Below are 17,825 nucleotides of genomic sequence, written 5' to 3'. Positions count from 1 at the left end.
ACTTAGTAAAACCACCTTGAAGACCCATTAAGAATGCCACCATTTCTAAGTCTCTGATGACCTCCCAGTACTTATCATACTTCAAGGAACCTAGTAGGTTCTTGATGCTATTGTAATCCTCTTTGAGGTGCACTGAGTGAGACAATGGAAAAGATGGGTACTTTCTCCCGTTATGGAGCAGCATGGCTTGATGCTCTTAGATGAGCTGTCAATGAAGAGACACCACTCTTTCAGCTTACAGATTATTTTAATTACCTCAAACAGACTTATACTGTGGCAGAAGCAGAGCCCATCTTGATGGGTGAAGAAAGTGGAAAAAATTTGATGATGCTTCCTCTGATCTGTGACTTGCACACATTCATCCAAGTTTCACTGCTTCAGCCTAGACGTTAAAAGCTCAACATTGGTGAGACCAATATCTTTGATCAAGTCATTGCGGTCTTTTGGTTTGGATAGTATGGATTTCTCTCAGCAATTGCATCACTGATATTGTAAACTGGATCTATAACACCTCCCTCACTCTCTGACTTGCTGCTCTCTTCTGAACACAGCTGTTCACTCTCTGAGGGAATGGGTATGGGAAGCTCAGAGCAATGTTACACCGCAGTGAAGGATGAAGGACTGTCCGGATATGTGATTGCAGATGCATGTTTGCCAGTTCGGCCTTTGGAAGGGTCCACCAAGCAGAAGTAGCTTCCAAGTTGCTTGAGTGGTCAGTGGGTTCCCACCAAATGTTTTTGATAGCAAACTTTCGTGGCTCCATTTTCCCTTCTGTACCATCCTGTAGAGAAGAACAAAATTAAATTGTGGTAATGAAAACAATAAATTTATTTCACCTATGACTAATGTGTATGAGATTCTCACAGCATAATTTAATATATGTTATATTTTCAAATAACATTGAAAATTTTTAAATTTAAATATTTTTGAAAATTAAACAGTTTTTTGACACTGGGGTTTTTTTTTTTAGAATGTTCTGCCCCCCCCCCCAAAAAAAAAAAAAAAGTAAATTACGAAAGCAAAGTTTGAGTTGGATGATAGCATATGCAATTAAAAAGGAACATGTAATTCCCAGAAACAAAAATAAAGTAAAATACAATTTTGTTATTGTGCAATGCATCCAATTTAGAAATGTAGAAGAGGATACACCTATTCATTATCTTTGTGCCCTTCATAACGAACTTAGGAGTATCCCACTCAGCTGAGATCATCCATGAGAGATTCTTGGAAGCAGAAAAGTTCTGGATGACTTGCACAGATTCTGCAAGATCATATCCTCATCTGCTGCCTCTTCTGGCACCACCTTGATCATCCAAAGTGCAGAGGCTATCTGAGTTATAAGAGAGGGCATCTCCTCCTGATGGACTGATGGAGAAACCTAATGATAGGGGATCTATTCCTATACTCATGGGAGAGCTTTTCCAGTTCTGAGGAGAGAATACTTAGATGGATTAACTTTAACTCTACATCTGCTATCCAATCTCATAACTCTGGCCAGGATTGGAGCCTGATCCACATCTGTGAATCTTCTGGGCATATTGGGATGCTGACAGTTTGCTGTTCTCAGAAGTTCCCTAGAACTCCTCATTCAACTAGTCTGATGCAGGAATTACATCAATGTCTTCAAAAGCAATGGCCCCAAATATGCAGCAGAACTTTCAAGGGCCAAACTGAAAGCCAGAGACTCCCACAAGCCCACCACATGATGGGTCTGCTCCACTTTATCCTGGATGAGAGCCATGGAGCCTGGCTTTTATAAAGGATGCTATTTCTGCCAGAGGAGTCACTGCAGAAGACATCACCAACAAAATTGGGTCTCCTTCTAGGTTCTGCTGTCATACATAAGCCAGCAAAAATAGCAACTCAGAGCCATGATCCGCAGTAATGCTCAATATCTCTGTCTCAACCAGAGCAGAAAGAGCCAGTCCCACTGCTGACACAACAGCTCTTGTAGACTGCACAGTATCCACCAACAAGTATATTAGATCCCTCCCATTCAAGCTGGCTTGTGGTTAAACTTACCCTGGGATCCTCACCACTTAACATAAATCTCTGCTGGTTCTGTCATGCATCTTTGCTTCTCTTCTTGATTTGCTGGCCTTTTTAAAAAATAAATTTTACTCCTCATCAATCAGCCAGAGTTTTACCTCCTTCCATATACTTTATGCTTTCCCCCTACGATTCTGCAGAAGGAAAGGAGAACAGGGAAGGGAAGGTACAAAGGGCTATTCACCTCTGCTGCCAGTGGCCCTACAAATCTACTGCCAGACAAGCCAAGGCTGGTGGGTGAAGGCTTTGGGCTGTGAAGGTCCATTCCACACGGCCATGTACTTAACCACAGGTCACAGGCCATAGGCTGTACTCTAGGGAGTCAGGTTCCAAAGAAGAAATCTGCTTACTTGTCTAATCTTCATCATTCTGGAGGCAGAGAAATACTGGTAAGTTCCAGGCTGCACCGCTCCTTATACAGGTAATGTTGCTGGAAATCTCATGTTCTCTACTTCCATCTGCTAGTAGGGTGGTATAACCTGTCAATCTGGACTGGTCTAGCTGAATGATAATGAACACATTTTGTAATCTATGCATGTACTTGAGAAGTCTACCCAAGTTCTGCCAAATTCTACCCCTGTTCACACTGGTTGGTATTTTATAAAAGGCCATATATGCTCATATGTGATGATATATATGCAAAAATAACTTTATAAAATTATCTCTTCCAGTGGACAACCTTAATGATTTAGTTGCTGCAATTTGAAAAATTAGATACCTGAGCTCTAACCATGCCACTAGGGAAAAAAATACAACAAAGTCAGGAACCATTTGGGGCATGTCTATCACCTTTGGCCCACAGCAGTGCATTACCGTATTTTCGCGGATATAACGCGCGCGTTATACGTGGTTTTTACGTACCGCGCATACCCCTCGCGCGTTATATGCCTGAGCGCGGTATACAAAAGTTTTTAAACAGTTCCCACCCCGCCCGACGCCCGATTCACCCCCCCAGCAGGACCGCTCGCACCCCCACCCCGAACGACCGCTCGCACGCGCTCCCACCCGCACCCGCATCCACGATCGGAGCAAGAGGGAGCCCAAGCCCTCTTGCCCGGCCGACTCCCCGACGTCCGATCCATCCCCCCCCCGGCAGGACCACTCGCACCCTCACCCCGAAGGACCGCCGACTCCCCAACAATATCGGGCCAGGAGGGAGCCCAAACCCTCCTGGCCACGGCGACCCCCTAACCCCACCCCGCACTACATTACGGGCAGGAGGGATCCCCGGCCCTCCCGCCCTCGACGCCAACCCCCCTCCCCCCCAGCCGACCCGCGACCCCCCTGGCCGACCCCCACGACCCCCCCACCCCCCTTCCCCGTACCTTTGGAAGTTGGCCGGACAGACGGGAGCCAAACCCGCCTGTCCGGCAGGCAGCCAACGAAGGAATGAGGCCGGATTGGCCCATCCGTCCTAAAGCTCCGCCTACTGGTGGGGCCTAAGTCGCGTGGGCCAATCAGAATAGGCCCTGGAGCCTTAGGTCCCACCTGGGGGCGCGGCCTGAGACACATGCTCGGGTTTGGCCCATGTGCCTCAGGCCGCGCCCCCAGGTGGGACCTAAGGCTCCAGGGCCTATTCTGATTGGCCCACGCGCCTTAGGCCCCACCAGTAGGCGGAGCTTTAGGACGGATGGGCCAATCCGGCCTCATCCCTTCGTTGGCTGCCTGCCGGACAGGCGGGTTTGGCTCCCGTCTGTCCGGCCAACTTCCAAAGGTACGGGGAAGGGGGGTGGGGGGGGTCGTGGGGGTCGGCCAGGGGGGTCGCGGGTCGGCTGGGGGGGAGGGGGGTTTGCGTCGAGGGCAGGAGGGCCTGGGATCCCTCCTGCCCGTAATGTAGTGCGGGGTGGGGTTAGGGGGTCGCCGTGGCCAGGAGGGTTTGGGCTCCCTCCTGGCCCAATATTGTCGGGGAGTCTGCGGTCCTTCGGGGTGGGGGTGCGAGTGGTCCTGCCGAGGGGGGAGAAGAATCGGACGTCGAGGGGGGGCATCAGGCTTTCAGGATGGGGACAGGACTTCAAGGGGGGACAGGCAGATCTTCAAGGGGGACAGGCAGACCTTCAAGGGGGACAGGACTTCAAGGGGGGACAGGCAGACCTTCAAGGGGGACAGGCACGGAGAGGCGGGGCAGTGCACCGAAAGTCAAGGCAGGTGAACGAGAGTCGGGACAGCGCACGGAGAGGCGGGGCAGTGCACGGAAAGTCAGGGCAGGTGAACGAGAGTCGGGACAGCGCACGGAGAGGCGGGGCAGTGCACGGAAAGTCAGGGCAGGTGAACGAGAGTCGGGACAGCGCACGGAGAGGCGGGGCAGTGCACCGAAAGTCAGGGTGAGTCGGGGCAACCAGAGGAGAGTCGGGGAGGGCGAAAGGAGAGTCGGGGTGGCCAGAGGAGAGTCGGGAAGAGCGAAAGGAGAGTCGGGGTGGCCAGAGGAGAGTCGGGCAGCATGCGCGTTATATGCCTGAGCGCGGTATAGAAAAGTTTTTTTTACATATCTTCGTGATTTATGCGCGCTATACCCCTGTGCGCGTTTTACAACGGTGCGCGTTATATCCGCGAAAATACGGTAAATATGTAAAAGTAAGAACTATTTTCAAAGAGTGAGTTGGGATTGATAGGGGAGTTGACATATATTAATCAGAATACACACCCACCCACACAAGTAGGGGTGGGCCAAGTCAGCCCCTGTAAGGCTCAGTGAAAAATCTGACCCAGTGAAGCAAAAAATGGTAGCAGAATAAAGATTTAGTAAAAAAATAAAACATGAAATGTATCTTAAGAAATTGTATCCCTTTGGGCAGAATATTGTGCCCCTGAGGGCAAAGTATAGTTTGAAGTGCTGATATAAATAATTCTCAACATCATAGCACATAGTTTACAAAACAGCTGGGCATCCTTAAGCATTTAGCAAATGTGATTCAGATTCAAGCAATAACATGCCATTTCACTGTAAATAACAGATTACAGCACAGCAGTGTTTGCAACAAGCACAGTTAACAGGCATCACTGATTGTATCCTGAACCATGAATGTTTCAGAAGTATTTCTTTCAGTGGGAGAGCCATATATTATCACAGAACACACACACAAAAAAAAGTTGAACGATGGATTCGGTTGCATTTTGGCAGCTGTTAAGGCTCTTCAGTTTGCTGTCTGAAATATGGTTTCAATATGCACGCAGATTCTTTTGTGATAAAGAACATACTTCAACATTCATAGATGCACAGTAGCTCATCATTGAAACTGAAACATTTCAGATTGAAACTAGAAGAAATACCTGAGCTGTTGACAATTGTGTTGATTCCTGTTTATGATATGGCACTATCAATGTATTGTTCTTAGAAAGCAGTTTATTGATGACGTGTTTTGGGAAGGCAGTGTGTAGATACAAAAATGTTTAATAAACTTTTGTGTGTGTGATTGTCTCTATAGATATAGTAAATACTATAAATAGATTTCCATAGATATCTATATCTATATCTACCAGGATACTATGGTGGGAAAGGTAGAAGAAAACCATATAGGAGGTGGCTCAGTGGTGAAATGGATCAAATCAACAGGGATGAGTACCACCTTAGCAGCAATCGAGCATGTATCAGAAAGCCGACACTCGGTCAGAAAATTGTCCAGAGAAACCCTGTGAGGCCAACTTGACTCAGGGCTACTTAGGAGGGAATTTAATCTTTATTGCAGTGTCTCGCAAACTTCCGGAAGCCAAGGCACACTAAACCCTGTGCCACAGCTGAAGGGTATCCAGAAATTCGCAGACGTCGATGTGAAGAAGTCATGCGCATGTGTGACATCATCATGTCAACATCTGTGCATGCGCAAAGGCCCTCAAACAGGGCCCTGAGCTGCCAGTGGGTGGGGGGGGGGGGGGTGCTACAAAAAGAGAGGTATGTAGAGGAGAGACACCGGCGAGGAGGAGAGGTGCCAGTGCCAGCTGACTGCCTACAGAACCGTGGCTCTCATGAGAGGCATGTCCTGTAGGCAGTCAGCTGGCACCGGCGTCTCATGGCATACCTGGAATCTGCCGTGGCACACAGTTTGCGATACACTGGCTTATCGAAAGCTTCTATACCACTACTAATGACTGGGGAGTCAATTCAGAGTGGATTATATTGCTTATGTAGGGAGTTAAATACATGACCTTCAGTAATCGGTGTTACAATACCCAAACTTCGGAAAACAGTTTGATTGTTTCTGTGATGGTTTCCGTATGAAAGCATCTGTTGTGGTGTTACAGTACAGATTGAGAGAGTTTCTGTGATGGTTTTCAATACAATATTTACCTACAGTACATGGAGGGGCATAATCGAAAGGAACGTCTAAGTCCATTTTTGTTTAAGTCGCAAGTCGTCCAAAGTAAAAAACAGCTTAGGACACATTTTTGAAAAATACATCCAAATTTTTTTTCATTTTGAAAATCGTCTAAGTATACTTCCTGTCGATCTGATCATCCAACTCGTTAAATTGTCCATCGTTACACCACATTTTTGTCCAACTTTTTGTCCAAGTCAAAAACGCCTAGAACAAGCCCTGTTGGATGTGGGAGGGGTTTGCAAAGTTATGGACTGAACACCCACACATGGCACCTAAATAGTGGGGTACCTTACAGGGCACTGATGTGAACTTAACAAAAAGGGTGCCATGTCTTCATCTCACTACAGCTTCCTTATAGGTCACAGTGAGCCCCCAAAAGCCCCCAAACCACCTCCAGAATCCCCTAGACCCACTTATCTACCACCCCAATAGCCCTTATGGCTGCAGGAGCTACTTATATGCCAGTACAAAAGTGTTTTGGGGGTGTATAGGGGAGTGCACATGTTTCAATATCAATGCAGTGATTACAGGGGCTTATGGGCATGGGTCCTCTTCTCCATGAGTCCCTAACCTACCCCCAAGACGTCTTAAGATGCCTCTGTGCAACACAACTAGGCTTTCCAATGCCACGTGATGATGTTCTGGAGACACAATTTTCAAGTTTTGATTAATATTTTTATGGGGGTGGGGGAGGGTCAGTGATCACTAGGTAGTGTGTGGGGGGGTCTGTATTATGTGTTTGCAGTGCTTATCTGGTGACTTTAGGTGGGTTTTTGTGACTTAGACCATGTTTTAAATGGTCTAAGTCACAACGTCCAAGTTCCGTCGATCATGGGCTGTATAACTTTCGGTTATACATGCTGTATGACTAAGTCTAAGCCGGCCCATGTCCTGCCCAACTCCTGCTCTCGACACTCCTCCTGAAACGACCCATTTAGCTATGGTCGTTCAGCGGCACTATGAAGGCCTTGGTCGTTTAGAAATACGTTCAAAACCCGTTTTTATTATCGGCACTTGGACGTATTTTGACAATGTTTGTCCAAGTGCTAACTTAGGCCGGTTTTTGAATGTTTTTCTTCTTTCGATTATGAGCCCCATAGTGTTTAAATACTATCTTCACCCTATATGTATATCAGAGAATACTATAATTTACATATACATCTATGCTACGTATTTATTCCACAATGCTGTATACTCATCCTATGTATATACACACTTAAATCTAGTATTGTGTACTATGTTTGTTATAAAACTACTTACCTACGCATGAAATATCAGTATCGTGCATTATGTATCCTAGTTTTGCACACATCTGATAATTCTAGATCTGTGCTTATTTATCATATTCTCAACATTCTGTTAGGATGGGTTATTTTTACCACAAATTGTGCTATTTTAGCACAGGGTCCTATTTTATGCAATGAGACCTTGTGCTAGAATAGCACGATTTGTGGAAAAATGACCTATCTTAACAGTAGCACACATTGATAAATTCCACCATTATCTACAGTATCCTCTATAATAAAATCCTAAGCGCACATGGGCACTTAGGATGGCGTGTTCCTTGACAGCATGCTCTGTCCCTCGGTGACAAATAGAGTAGGACATAGCAGTAGGACAGGGGGAGCAAGGAAGAGGTGCTTCTGGACAGGGGGGAGGTAAAAGGAAGGGAGAAGGGCTACTGCTGGACAGGGGGAGCAGGCAAGGAGTGGTGGTGGACAGCCGAGGAAAGAGAGAGACAGAAAGAAAGAAAGACAGACAGATATAAAGCGGCTAAGGAGAGAGAGAGAGAGAGAGAAAGAAAGAAAGAAAGAAAGACATCTATTCTATTCTAGCACCCGATAATGTAACAGGCTTAAAGACTAGTATCTAAAGAAAAGACAGAGAGGTTTATCTATATCTATGTATGTCTTCCTAAAATATTACAGTAGTATCTATGAAATGCCATGAATGTTATGGATCTAATCTAATGTAACATCATAAAACAGAGCATATTTTGATTTCCTATTTGCAGATGGCCCACTGGAACTTCCTTTCTTTCAATTAATACCATCTCAGAGACAGGTGGTTTTTCATGGTGATCGCTTGCCATTGCTATGTACTGCAACATATACTATCAATACCACTCAAATATACTGGTACCATGATGGTAATCTGATTGAAACTGATGAGGAGAATGGGATATTTGTGGAAGACAGCATAATACATGACTGCTGTTTAATTACACGGTAATGTATATTAAGCTTTCAGTAATGCACTGTAGAATTTGATTGGAATTAATGGTTCCTTCTGGAACAGACTGCCATGACAGTTTTGTTTTACAAAGATGCAATATTTAATTTGTTCCCCTCACCCCCATCAGGAACATAAATTTTTGGATATGGTCAGGTAATATTTCCTTAGTTAGGCACAGATGTATGTGCAAATATTTATTATCCTATTTTTCTTATCTTTGGGGGTCTCCTCCCTTAATTATGTATGTCTGCCTTTAGAGTTCCCATTTGAATCAGTTCTTTTGAACGATACATCAACTTGGAAGGAAAGTTTATGAATACATAAGGGATAGCTCTAGAACAGATTAAAATGTAGAACAAGTTTGTGAAAGAGAAAATGAGAAGAAAAATGCAGAAGTCCTATTAACTCAGTTTGGGGAGGGCAGCTACTAAGGGGGCTTTGTCTGCATTCTTTCCCTGGGTCCAATTAACTCTTATTTCTGATAACTGCTCTCCTTTTCTACAAGTATTCTTTATTTATTCAGCTTCACCCACAGAAAGTAATAGGATTTGTTCTCTTTTTCTTTTCTTTTTTTAAATTCTTTATTAAGTTTTCAAAGCTAACAAAACGTGCAAAACAATATACATTCAGATATTAATAATCATAATAAGCACTTATAACCAATCAGTATCAATAGAAAAAATAAAAACCCTCTACCAGCCAACATTTTCCATCAGGGAATAATACCAAACAAAATATATACCCTCCTCCCACCCTCCCCTGAGTGTGTGGGTGCTAAAACAATGAAAAATAAAGATAAAAGACAACTATAACAAATCCACAAAAGACGTCAATGGGCCCCAAACTAATTTGAATATCTTAGTATGCCCTAGCATGTCAGCATTCATTTTCTCATTCTTATAACTTAAGCATAAATTCACTCACCAAAAAGTAAAACTAAGGTGATCCCAATTTTTCCAATTACGAGTAATCATTTGCATGGCTATCCCGGTCATGATCAGGAAAAGCCGTCATTTATACCGATCCAATGGTGGTGTTCCCTTTTTCTATAAATGTAAGATCAAACCATACTAAGAAAACTAGAGGCTCCTTTTACGAAGCCGCGTTAGTGGCTTTAGCGCGCATGACTTTTAATCACGCGCTACCCCCGCGCTAGTTGAAAAACTACCACCTGCTCGAGGAGGCGGTAGCGTCTAGTAGAGAATGACACGGTGGCGGTTTAGCCGCGGGTAACCCGCCAAAAACGGGGAATGAAAATTAGCAGCCTCTGCGGGGACGGGGACAAGGCCATCACCGCCCCGTGGAGCGGTGAATGGTCTTGTCACCGCAGTGAGGCATAAAGGATCGTGCGGTCCCCGCAGCTCCCACCCACCCACCCGCACGTTGGCTCGATCGTTTAACCAGCTTTCTCTCTCCACCTCACCTTTCTTTTTCGGCGACCGGAACGCTTTCAAAAGAGCCACGCACGCGCGGCTGCTCAGTATTCAATCTTCTGCTCTGACCCACCGGGAAACAGGAAGTTGCAGCAGAGCAGAAGATTGAACTTTGAGCAGCCGCGCGTGCCGGCCGCCGAAAAAGAAAACCGGCAAACTAAGGAGAGCTGGAGAGCAGTAGCGTACCAAGGGGGGGGGCGGGAGGGGCGAAAAAGGTAATGGCGCCAGGCCTTGAAGCACCGAGGCAGACTGCTTCTCCCCCCTCCCAGCCGAACCCCCGCTGACCCTCCTATCTCTCCCCCCCAAGTGAACCTTTCCGACCCTCCCAGCGAAAGCAGCAAACCTCCCTCCAATAGCGTCGGCTTTCTCCTCCCTCTGCCGCATCACTGATGACATCATCAGTGACGCGGCAGAGGGAGGAGAAAGCCGCGAAGGAGATTTGCTGCTCTCGCTGGGAGAGTTGGAAAGGTTCACGGAGGGGGGAGATAGGAGGGTCAGCGGGGGTTCGGCTGGGAGGGGGGAGAAGTGGTCTGCCTCGTGCTCCATTACCTTCTTCGGGCAGCAGCAGCATTTACAATTCGCTGCTGTTGCCGGCTTCAGGCCTTGTTCTCTGCCGGGTCCTGCCTACTTCCTGTTTTCATGAAGACAGGACCCGACAGAGAGGAAGCCCTGAAGCGGGCAACAGCAGTGAATTGTGAATGCTGCTGCTGCCCGATGAAGTTCAGGACATCAGGACATCGGGGAAGGAGCAGGGAGAAATCGGCTGCTGGCTTGGGGGTGAGGGTAGGGAAAGAATCGTGGAAGTGGAGAAATTGGCACGATGGCTTTGTGGGGGCTAGGGGGAGAGAGAAAGAAAGGAAAAAATAAAGAGGGGGGGCCAGGGGAGAGAGAAAGAAAGGCAGAAATAAAGAGGGGTCAGAGGGAGAGAGAAAGAAAGGCAGAAATAAAGAGGGGGGCTAGAGGGAGAGAGAAAGAAAGGCAGAAATAAAGAGGGGTCAGGGGGAGAGAGAAAGAAAGGCAGAAATAAAGAGGGGGGCCAGAGGGAGAGAGAAAGAAAGGCAGAAAGAAAGAGGAGGGCCAGGGGGAGAGAGGAATAAAGAGGGAAGCCAGGGGGAGAGAGAAAGAAAGGCAGAAATAAAGAGGGGGGCAGGGGGAGAGAGAAAGAAAGGCAGAAATAAAGAGGGGAGCCAGGGGGAGAGAGAAAGAAAGAGGGGGGGGGGCAGGAGAAGAAAGAAGAAGGACCAGAGACTCATGAAATCACCAGACAAAAAGGTAGGAAAAATGATTTTATTTTCAACTTAGTGATCAAAATGTGTCCGTTTTGAGAATTTATATCTGCTGTCTATATTTTGCACTATGGCCCCCTTTTACTAAAACGCAATAGCGGTTTTTAGCACAGGGAGCCTATGAGCGTCGAGAGCAGCGTGGGGCATTCAGCGCAGCTCCCTGCGCTAAAAACCGCTATCGCAGTTTAGTAAAAAGGGAGGGGGAATATTTGTCTATTTTTGTATAATTGTTACTGAGGTGACATTGCATAAAGTCATCTGCCTTGACCTCTTTGAAAACCCACAGAATATAAATGATAATTAACATTTTCTCTGCGTACAGCGTGCTTTGTGTTTTTAAAATTTTATTGTTGGTAGATCATTTTGACTTGGCCACAAAGGTAAGGGGGAGGGAGGGAGGGGAGCTGCTGAAAGACATCTAGTAATCCTTGCAGGCTTGACTGTGCAGGGAATTATTTTTGTAAAATCATGTTTTGTTATGTGACTGGCATTATCTAGACTTTAATTTCTATGAATGAATAGAATGAAAATGATATAAAATTACTTGCTTGCGGGGACCGCGTGTTCCGGCTCACACAAGGAAGGAGGGGGTGAAAGGGAAAAAGTTTCTCTTCCTTGGAAATAGATTCTGAAGTGACCTCATCAAAGAAGACCAGCACCAAATGTACAAGAAATCCCTTAAACAATGTCAAAAGAGCCCAAAATAGAAAACTGCTACTGCCTTGAGACTCCATTATTGAAGGAATCAACTTGAAATCACAGAAGAGACAGGAAAAGGTTAAATGCCTCATGGAATCCTCAGGTACAAAACACAAACCAAATTGTGAATGAAATCAGAGCAGACAGTAAGAATTATAAAATTAATGTCATTATCCATCTGGAAAAAAAAGGCGTACTAGAAATAATGCCTCAGCAATACAATTTTCAGAAGTTCTTATTTGCTCATGGTAAGGGAGAAGAGAGACTGCTAGTGATGGTGGGGGGACTGATAGAAGATATGAAAGAAGGGTGGTAGAAAGGAACAGATGGTAAAGGAGGGAGGGAAGGGTGGTGGTGGAAAGGAATAGAACAGACATTGAAAGAGGGTAGAGAGGAACAGACCCTGAAAGGAAATGTGGAAGGCAGAGTGAGGAGAAGATGCTAGAAGGGAAGAAGACAGATGCCAGACTATGGGGGAGCGGAGGGAAGAAGATGGGTGCTAGACGGTGACGGTGACGGGGCGGTGAATGGGATGGCAGTGGCGGTGACGGGGCGGTGAAAGGGATGGCGGTGACGGTGATGGAGCGGTGAAGGGAACGGCGGTGACGGGGCGGTGCAGAGGATGGTGGGCCGGGGACGGTGCAGTGACGGGGACTGATTTTTTCCCCGTGTCATTCTCTAGCGTCTAGCGCATCCAGTGGTTTAGCGAGCGCTATTACGCACGTTAAACCGCTACCACAGCTTTGTAAAAAGAGCCCTAGGATATTTCTAATCATTCATTAGCACAAATATTTTTAACTTCCCATATGAGACAAGAGGGACCCATTACTTATCATGGGGCTTTTCACTTTTGCCCCTTTACCTAAACAAACCAAGCAATTTAAACCCTAGATAAGCCCCCACCCCTTCCTTCTCCTGTAACTTCCATCTGGGTTTCTGTGCCCAGGGAATTCTTCTCCACCAGCACAAAAAAAAAGTTTATTTTCTTCTCTCTTTGAAGAGTGTGCTCTGGGATTATCTGATACAATGTCCTTTATTTTTCCTTGCTAGCTCTGGTGGCACTAGATCCCCTAACCCCAGCCTTAAGATGCCAGTATGTTTGCTATTGGTGTACTAGGCTTTGGGTAGAACTCGAACTCACAACCCCCGAGTTAAGATGCCAGTGCCTTATCTATTAGGCTACTCAGCATTCCCTTAAGAGGGTGCTTTGAGAGAGAACCACACTGTCTCCCTGTACAGAAAGTGCTGGTGCCTACAAATCCCAGAACACTTGGGGCTCCTTTCACGAAGGTACGCTAGCGTTTTTAGTGCACGCACCGGATTAGCGCATGCTAGCCAAAAACTATCGCCTGCTCAAGAGGAGGCGGTAGCGGCTGGCGCGCAGGGCATTGTAGCCCGCGCTATTCTGCACATTAAGTCCCTAACGCATCTTCGTAAAAGGAGGCCTTGGTTTCTATCCAGCCTGCCTAGCCCTTGTCCTGAGACTTACCCCCTTCCTGCCTTTCCCCAGAGCTCCTCCTAATACTGAGAACAGCTTCCTGAAAAACATGATAGCGAGGTTTCTGATTAAGGTATGTTTTTGTACTATTTTTCCCTTTTCTAATGAGAAACTAATACATGCCAGGTTTTCCTTTCTGGTCAGCCTTCTTTTTTGTGCCTCCACAAACCTTGGCAGACTTAGCCCATCACACCCTCCAATGCTAAAGTACACATTCTTCAAACCTTATATAATATAGTAACAGATGATGGTAGATAATAAGACTACCTTATGACTAAATTAGATTGATTGAAAGGTAAGATGCCAATTAAACTGTATAAGGAAGAAAAATAATTGACTAAATAGATAAACACAAATTAATACAACATTGACAAAATTAAGAGAAGATAAAGAGAACTAGGAGAAACCCAGATTTTGCAGGGATAAAGAAATACACGTGCCTTTTACGAAGGCACGTTAGGGCCTTAACATGCGGAATAGCGCGCGCTAAATTGCCACGCATGCTAGCCGCTACCACCTCCTTTTAAGCAGGCAGTAGATTTTCGGCTAGCGCGGGCAATAGAACGCTAATCCAGTGCATGTGCTAAAACGCTTAGCACACCTTCGTAAAAGGAGCCCACAGTTTTGAGAGAGACATCTAGTTCTAAAACACAGAATGTTTGAGAGGTTCTTTGAATGCCATGGTTTGGGGGGAAGGAGAGAAGCCTGAATGACTTACGCCGAGGATACAGACTTAAGACCCCCGAGGATCCTCCAACTAGAGAAGATTGGGATTATAGTCGGAGATTCCATAATAAGAAATGTGGACAGCCACATTGCGGGAGGAAGAAGGGATAGATTAGTCACCTGCCTGCCTGGTGCAAGAGTCAAGGATGTGGCCAGCAAGATCACCAGGATCATAGATGGAGCAGGGGGAAAGGAAACTGCAGTGCTCATCCATGTGGGAACCAATGATGTTTGCAGACGGAAGTACGACAGGGAAGAATTAAAGGACCAGCTCCGCTCACTTGGAAGGCAATTGAAGGTCGAAGAGGTGAAGGTGGCTTTCTCGGAAATCCTTCCGGTACCGAGAGCGGACGCTACGAGACAGGATGAACTGAGAGCTGTGAACGCCTGGATGAGGCGTTGGTGCGAAGAAGAGGGTTTTGACTTCGTGCGAAACTGGACAACATTCTGGGGATAGAGCGGGTATTATAGAAAGGACGGACTTCACCTAGCCAAACAAGGAGCGAGAGTTCTGGCTGAGAACATAAGGAAGTTCATTGAGAAGGCTTTAAACTAAAGATCAGGGGAGAGCCGACAGTCGGTCGATGGCCCGGACACCAAGATATCCTGAGGAGGTAACTCCAAGCAATCATACAGATATAGGGCATGAATATGAGGACACTACAAGAGGTAATGAAAGGGATCAATTGGATACAAGAAAGGATGTGTGGACCACTAAATCCAGTAACTTAGCACGAACAGAACTTAAATGTATGTACACGAATGCCAGAAGCTTAGGAAACAAAATGGGAGAGCTGGAAGAATTAGCAAGTAGACAACATCCGGATATCATAGGAATAACAGAAACATGGTGGAATGAAGAAAATGAATGGAACACAGCATTACAAGGATATAAACTATACAGAAGAGATAGGATAGGGCAGAAAGGGGGAGGTATTGCCCTATATGTCCAAGAAGAAATAGAGTCTGTTAGAGAAGGAGAGACAGAAGCAAATGGAAAACTAGAATCACTCTGGATAAAGATTCCTGGACATAAAGAGGCTGACACACAAATTGGCCTCTATTATCGACCTCCGGGACAGACTGAGGAAATTAATCGTGGATGTAAATCAGGCAATGTGACGATCATGGGAGACTTCAACTTTCCGGGGATAAACTGGAATTTGGGAACGTCAAACTGCGGCAGGGAGATAAAATTCCTGGAAATGATAGGAGATTGCTTCATGGAACAAATGGTAGGAGAACCGACAAGAGGAAATGCAGTCCTGGACTTGGTCATAAATGGCATTTCGGGAAGAGCAACTGATGTAAAAGTTAAGGCCCCGCTAGGGACAAGTGATCACAATATGATCTTTTTTACCATTAGCATCGGAAAGGGGAAACCAATCAAGAATAAAGCCACGACCTTTAACTTCAAAAAAGGGAATTATGACAGCATGAGATCCATGGTTAGAAAATGGCTCAAGAAGAACAAAGCAGAAATCCAAACAGTTGATCAAGCATGGTCTCTGCTGAAAAACATCATCACAGAAGCACAGAATCTTCACATACCGAAGATATCTAAAGGAAGGCGAAAGAAGAACAAAGGAGAACCAGCGTGGTTATCAAAAGAGGTGAAAGATACAGTGAGGGAGAAGAGGAATTTGTTTAAAAAATGGAAACGAGAAAAAACATTAGAGGCCTGGAACTGTCACAAAATTGACCAGAAAAAGTGTCATAAAGTGGTAAGAGACGCCAAAAAAGTCATTTTCAAATAAAGCTGTAAACTCTCTCTAAAATTATATCTTTTCTTTCTATGCCTCTTTTAGCTGTCCATACCTATTTTGTCTCTATTTTCTTTGCCTCTTTCCTTTCGTCTTTCTTTTTCTTTCCTTTGGCCTTGTGAAGTCAGTCTGCCCTTACTGGCCTATTTACTATGCCCCTTTGGTGAAGCAAGATGAAGAAACAGCAAATATTTAGAGGCTCTGTGCTCCCCTGGTGTCGGATCTACAGGTATCTCCTTCTCTGGAAGGGAAAAAACCAAAAAGCCTTCACACTAACTATGGAACGTTTTATATTTTCCATTCTAACCATTTTCTGTTACTATAGTTTCCTAACATCATAATTGCTGAACTGTGAAATAAGGTTACAAAGAACTTATTTATAGAACAGACATTATTTCTGCAACATTTCAAGCTTTCTGCTCTACTGATTTTCATTATGCTTCTTATTTCATCTCTGATACAATAGATTGAGACATGTAGACACTATCTATTGTGTCAAATAGCCTGATCTTGTGTATGTCCTATCAAAATCCAGGAGCTTATTTCTATTGGTAAAGATTACTGTACAGTATACATTATTTTTACATTGTGATTGATAGTGTCAAGCAAGGCCAGGCCTAGCACAGCACTAACCAAGCTAGGCACCTGCTTATAGCACTGAAACAAACAAAAAAAAAGAAGGCCAGAGCAGAACAGTGCCTGAATCTTGACACATGCAAAGGGAACATCATCCTCTGTGGCATTTACAAACTGGCAGCCGATGGAGTTTCTTACCACCTGCTGCCACAGCTCTGCAGTGGTAGCTGGTAGGAAATGATATCACATGTGGTAGGAAATGATATCACATATAGCCTCATATTGCATTTGAGTGATGGGATGCTCAGCAGAGAGCTCTCTTTAGCAGCAGCTGCAGACAGTCACACAAAGCAGTGCCCCCGGCATGGTAAAACTGAGTGTGGAAGAAAAGTACAGTGACTCAGTGTGCTAGTATAGCCTCCAGCCTGGCACCCGGTGGAGCTTCTCACCACCTGCTGCTTCAAATGGCATAAAATGACATCACGTGCAGTCCCACATTAGATATACAAGCTAGGTGCCTACCTAAGGGACCAAGATAAGCAGTAAACAAGAATGGCACATTGTTGGGGGCAGCAAAGCACAAGTGACTCAATGTGCTGGCGCAGCTACTATCCAGGCACAGACTTCAGTCGGTAGAAATGTTCTACTCATTTCTGAAGAGGTCAGGCAAGGGTTTCCACTCCAAACAAAACTTGTCACCCCTGATACCACCACTACTACAGAATTAAAGAGGCAGACAGCTCAGTAGGCAGAGCAGAGGCACGTAACCAACCAGATCTCAGCTGAGGATGGAGGAAGGAAGAAATTGCATGGGTTGGTACTGGGTAATAAAATTGTTAGTGCACCAAAACACAAGTTCAATTTCCCTCTGTGTAACATACAAGTCCATTATACGGAGTCTCAAATTAGAGAGCTTGTTCTGCAGATCGTAAACATTTAAAGACAGGATCATTGTGAATTATCTTGTACTCCTTTGCCTATGTGTATGACACAGGGGGGCATAACCATGGTGGAATATTGATTCCTGTCCTCCCTAGTTTTGTCCCAGGCCCTTCTAGATAGTGCATGCAAGGTTTGCTGGGTGAATCAGTGTAGCCCACGAGGATCCCAAAGCCCAGCCAGCTGGAAAAATAAAAGTGCAGAGTCACCACTGCCAGTAGCAGGAGGAGCAGCAGAGACTGATCTCAACATTCCCCACTGCTCTTACAGGGCCTGCTCCTCTTACAGTCAGCATTTTTGAGTGACAC

The 17,825-nt window shown here is 45.5% G+C and overlaps 1 protein-coding gene across 8 annotated transcripts in view; it reads left to right on the top strand.

Annotated features, from left to right (window-relative positions):
• The window catches only part of ADGRA1 (adhesion G protein-coupled receptor A1), an 873,110-nt gene that overhangs the window by 439,905 nt on the left and 415,380 nt on the right, over nucleotides 1-17,825 (top strand). For all 8 annotated transcript variants that reach the window (XM_033941640.1, XM_033941643.1, XM_033941641.1 and 5 more), the window contains one exon: nucleotides 8,377-8,590. In XM_033941640.1, coding sequence (XP_033797531.1) covers nucleotides 8,377-8,590 — 214 coding nt within the window. The remainder of the gene's footprint in view (nucleotides 1-8,376; nucleotides 8,591-17,825) is intronic.

This window comes from Geotrypetes seraphini, chromosome 4 (genome assembly GCF_902459505.1).
Source record: "Geotrypetes seraphini chromosome 4, aGeoSer1.1, whole genome shotgun sequence".
Lineage (NCBI taxonomy): Eukaryota > Metazoa > Chordata > Amphibia > Gymnophiona > Dermophiidae > Geotrypetes > Geotrypetes seraphini.
This window is presented reverse-complemented; position numbering and strand designations above follow the sequence as displayed.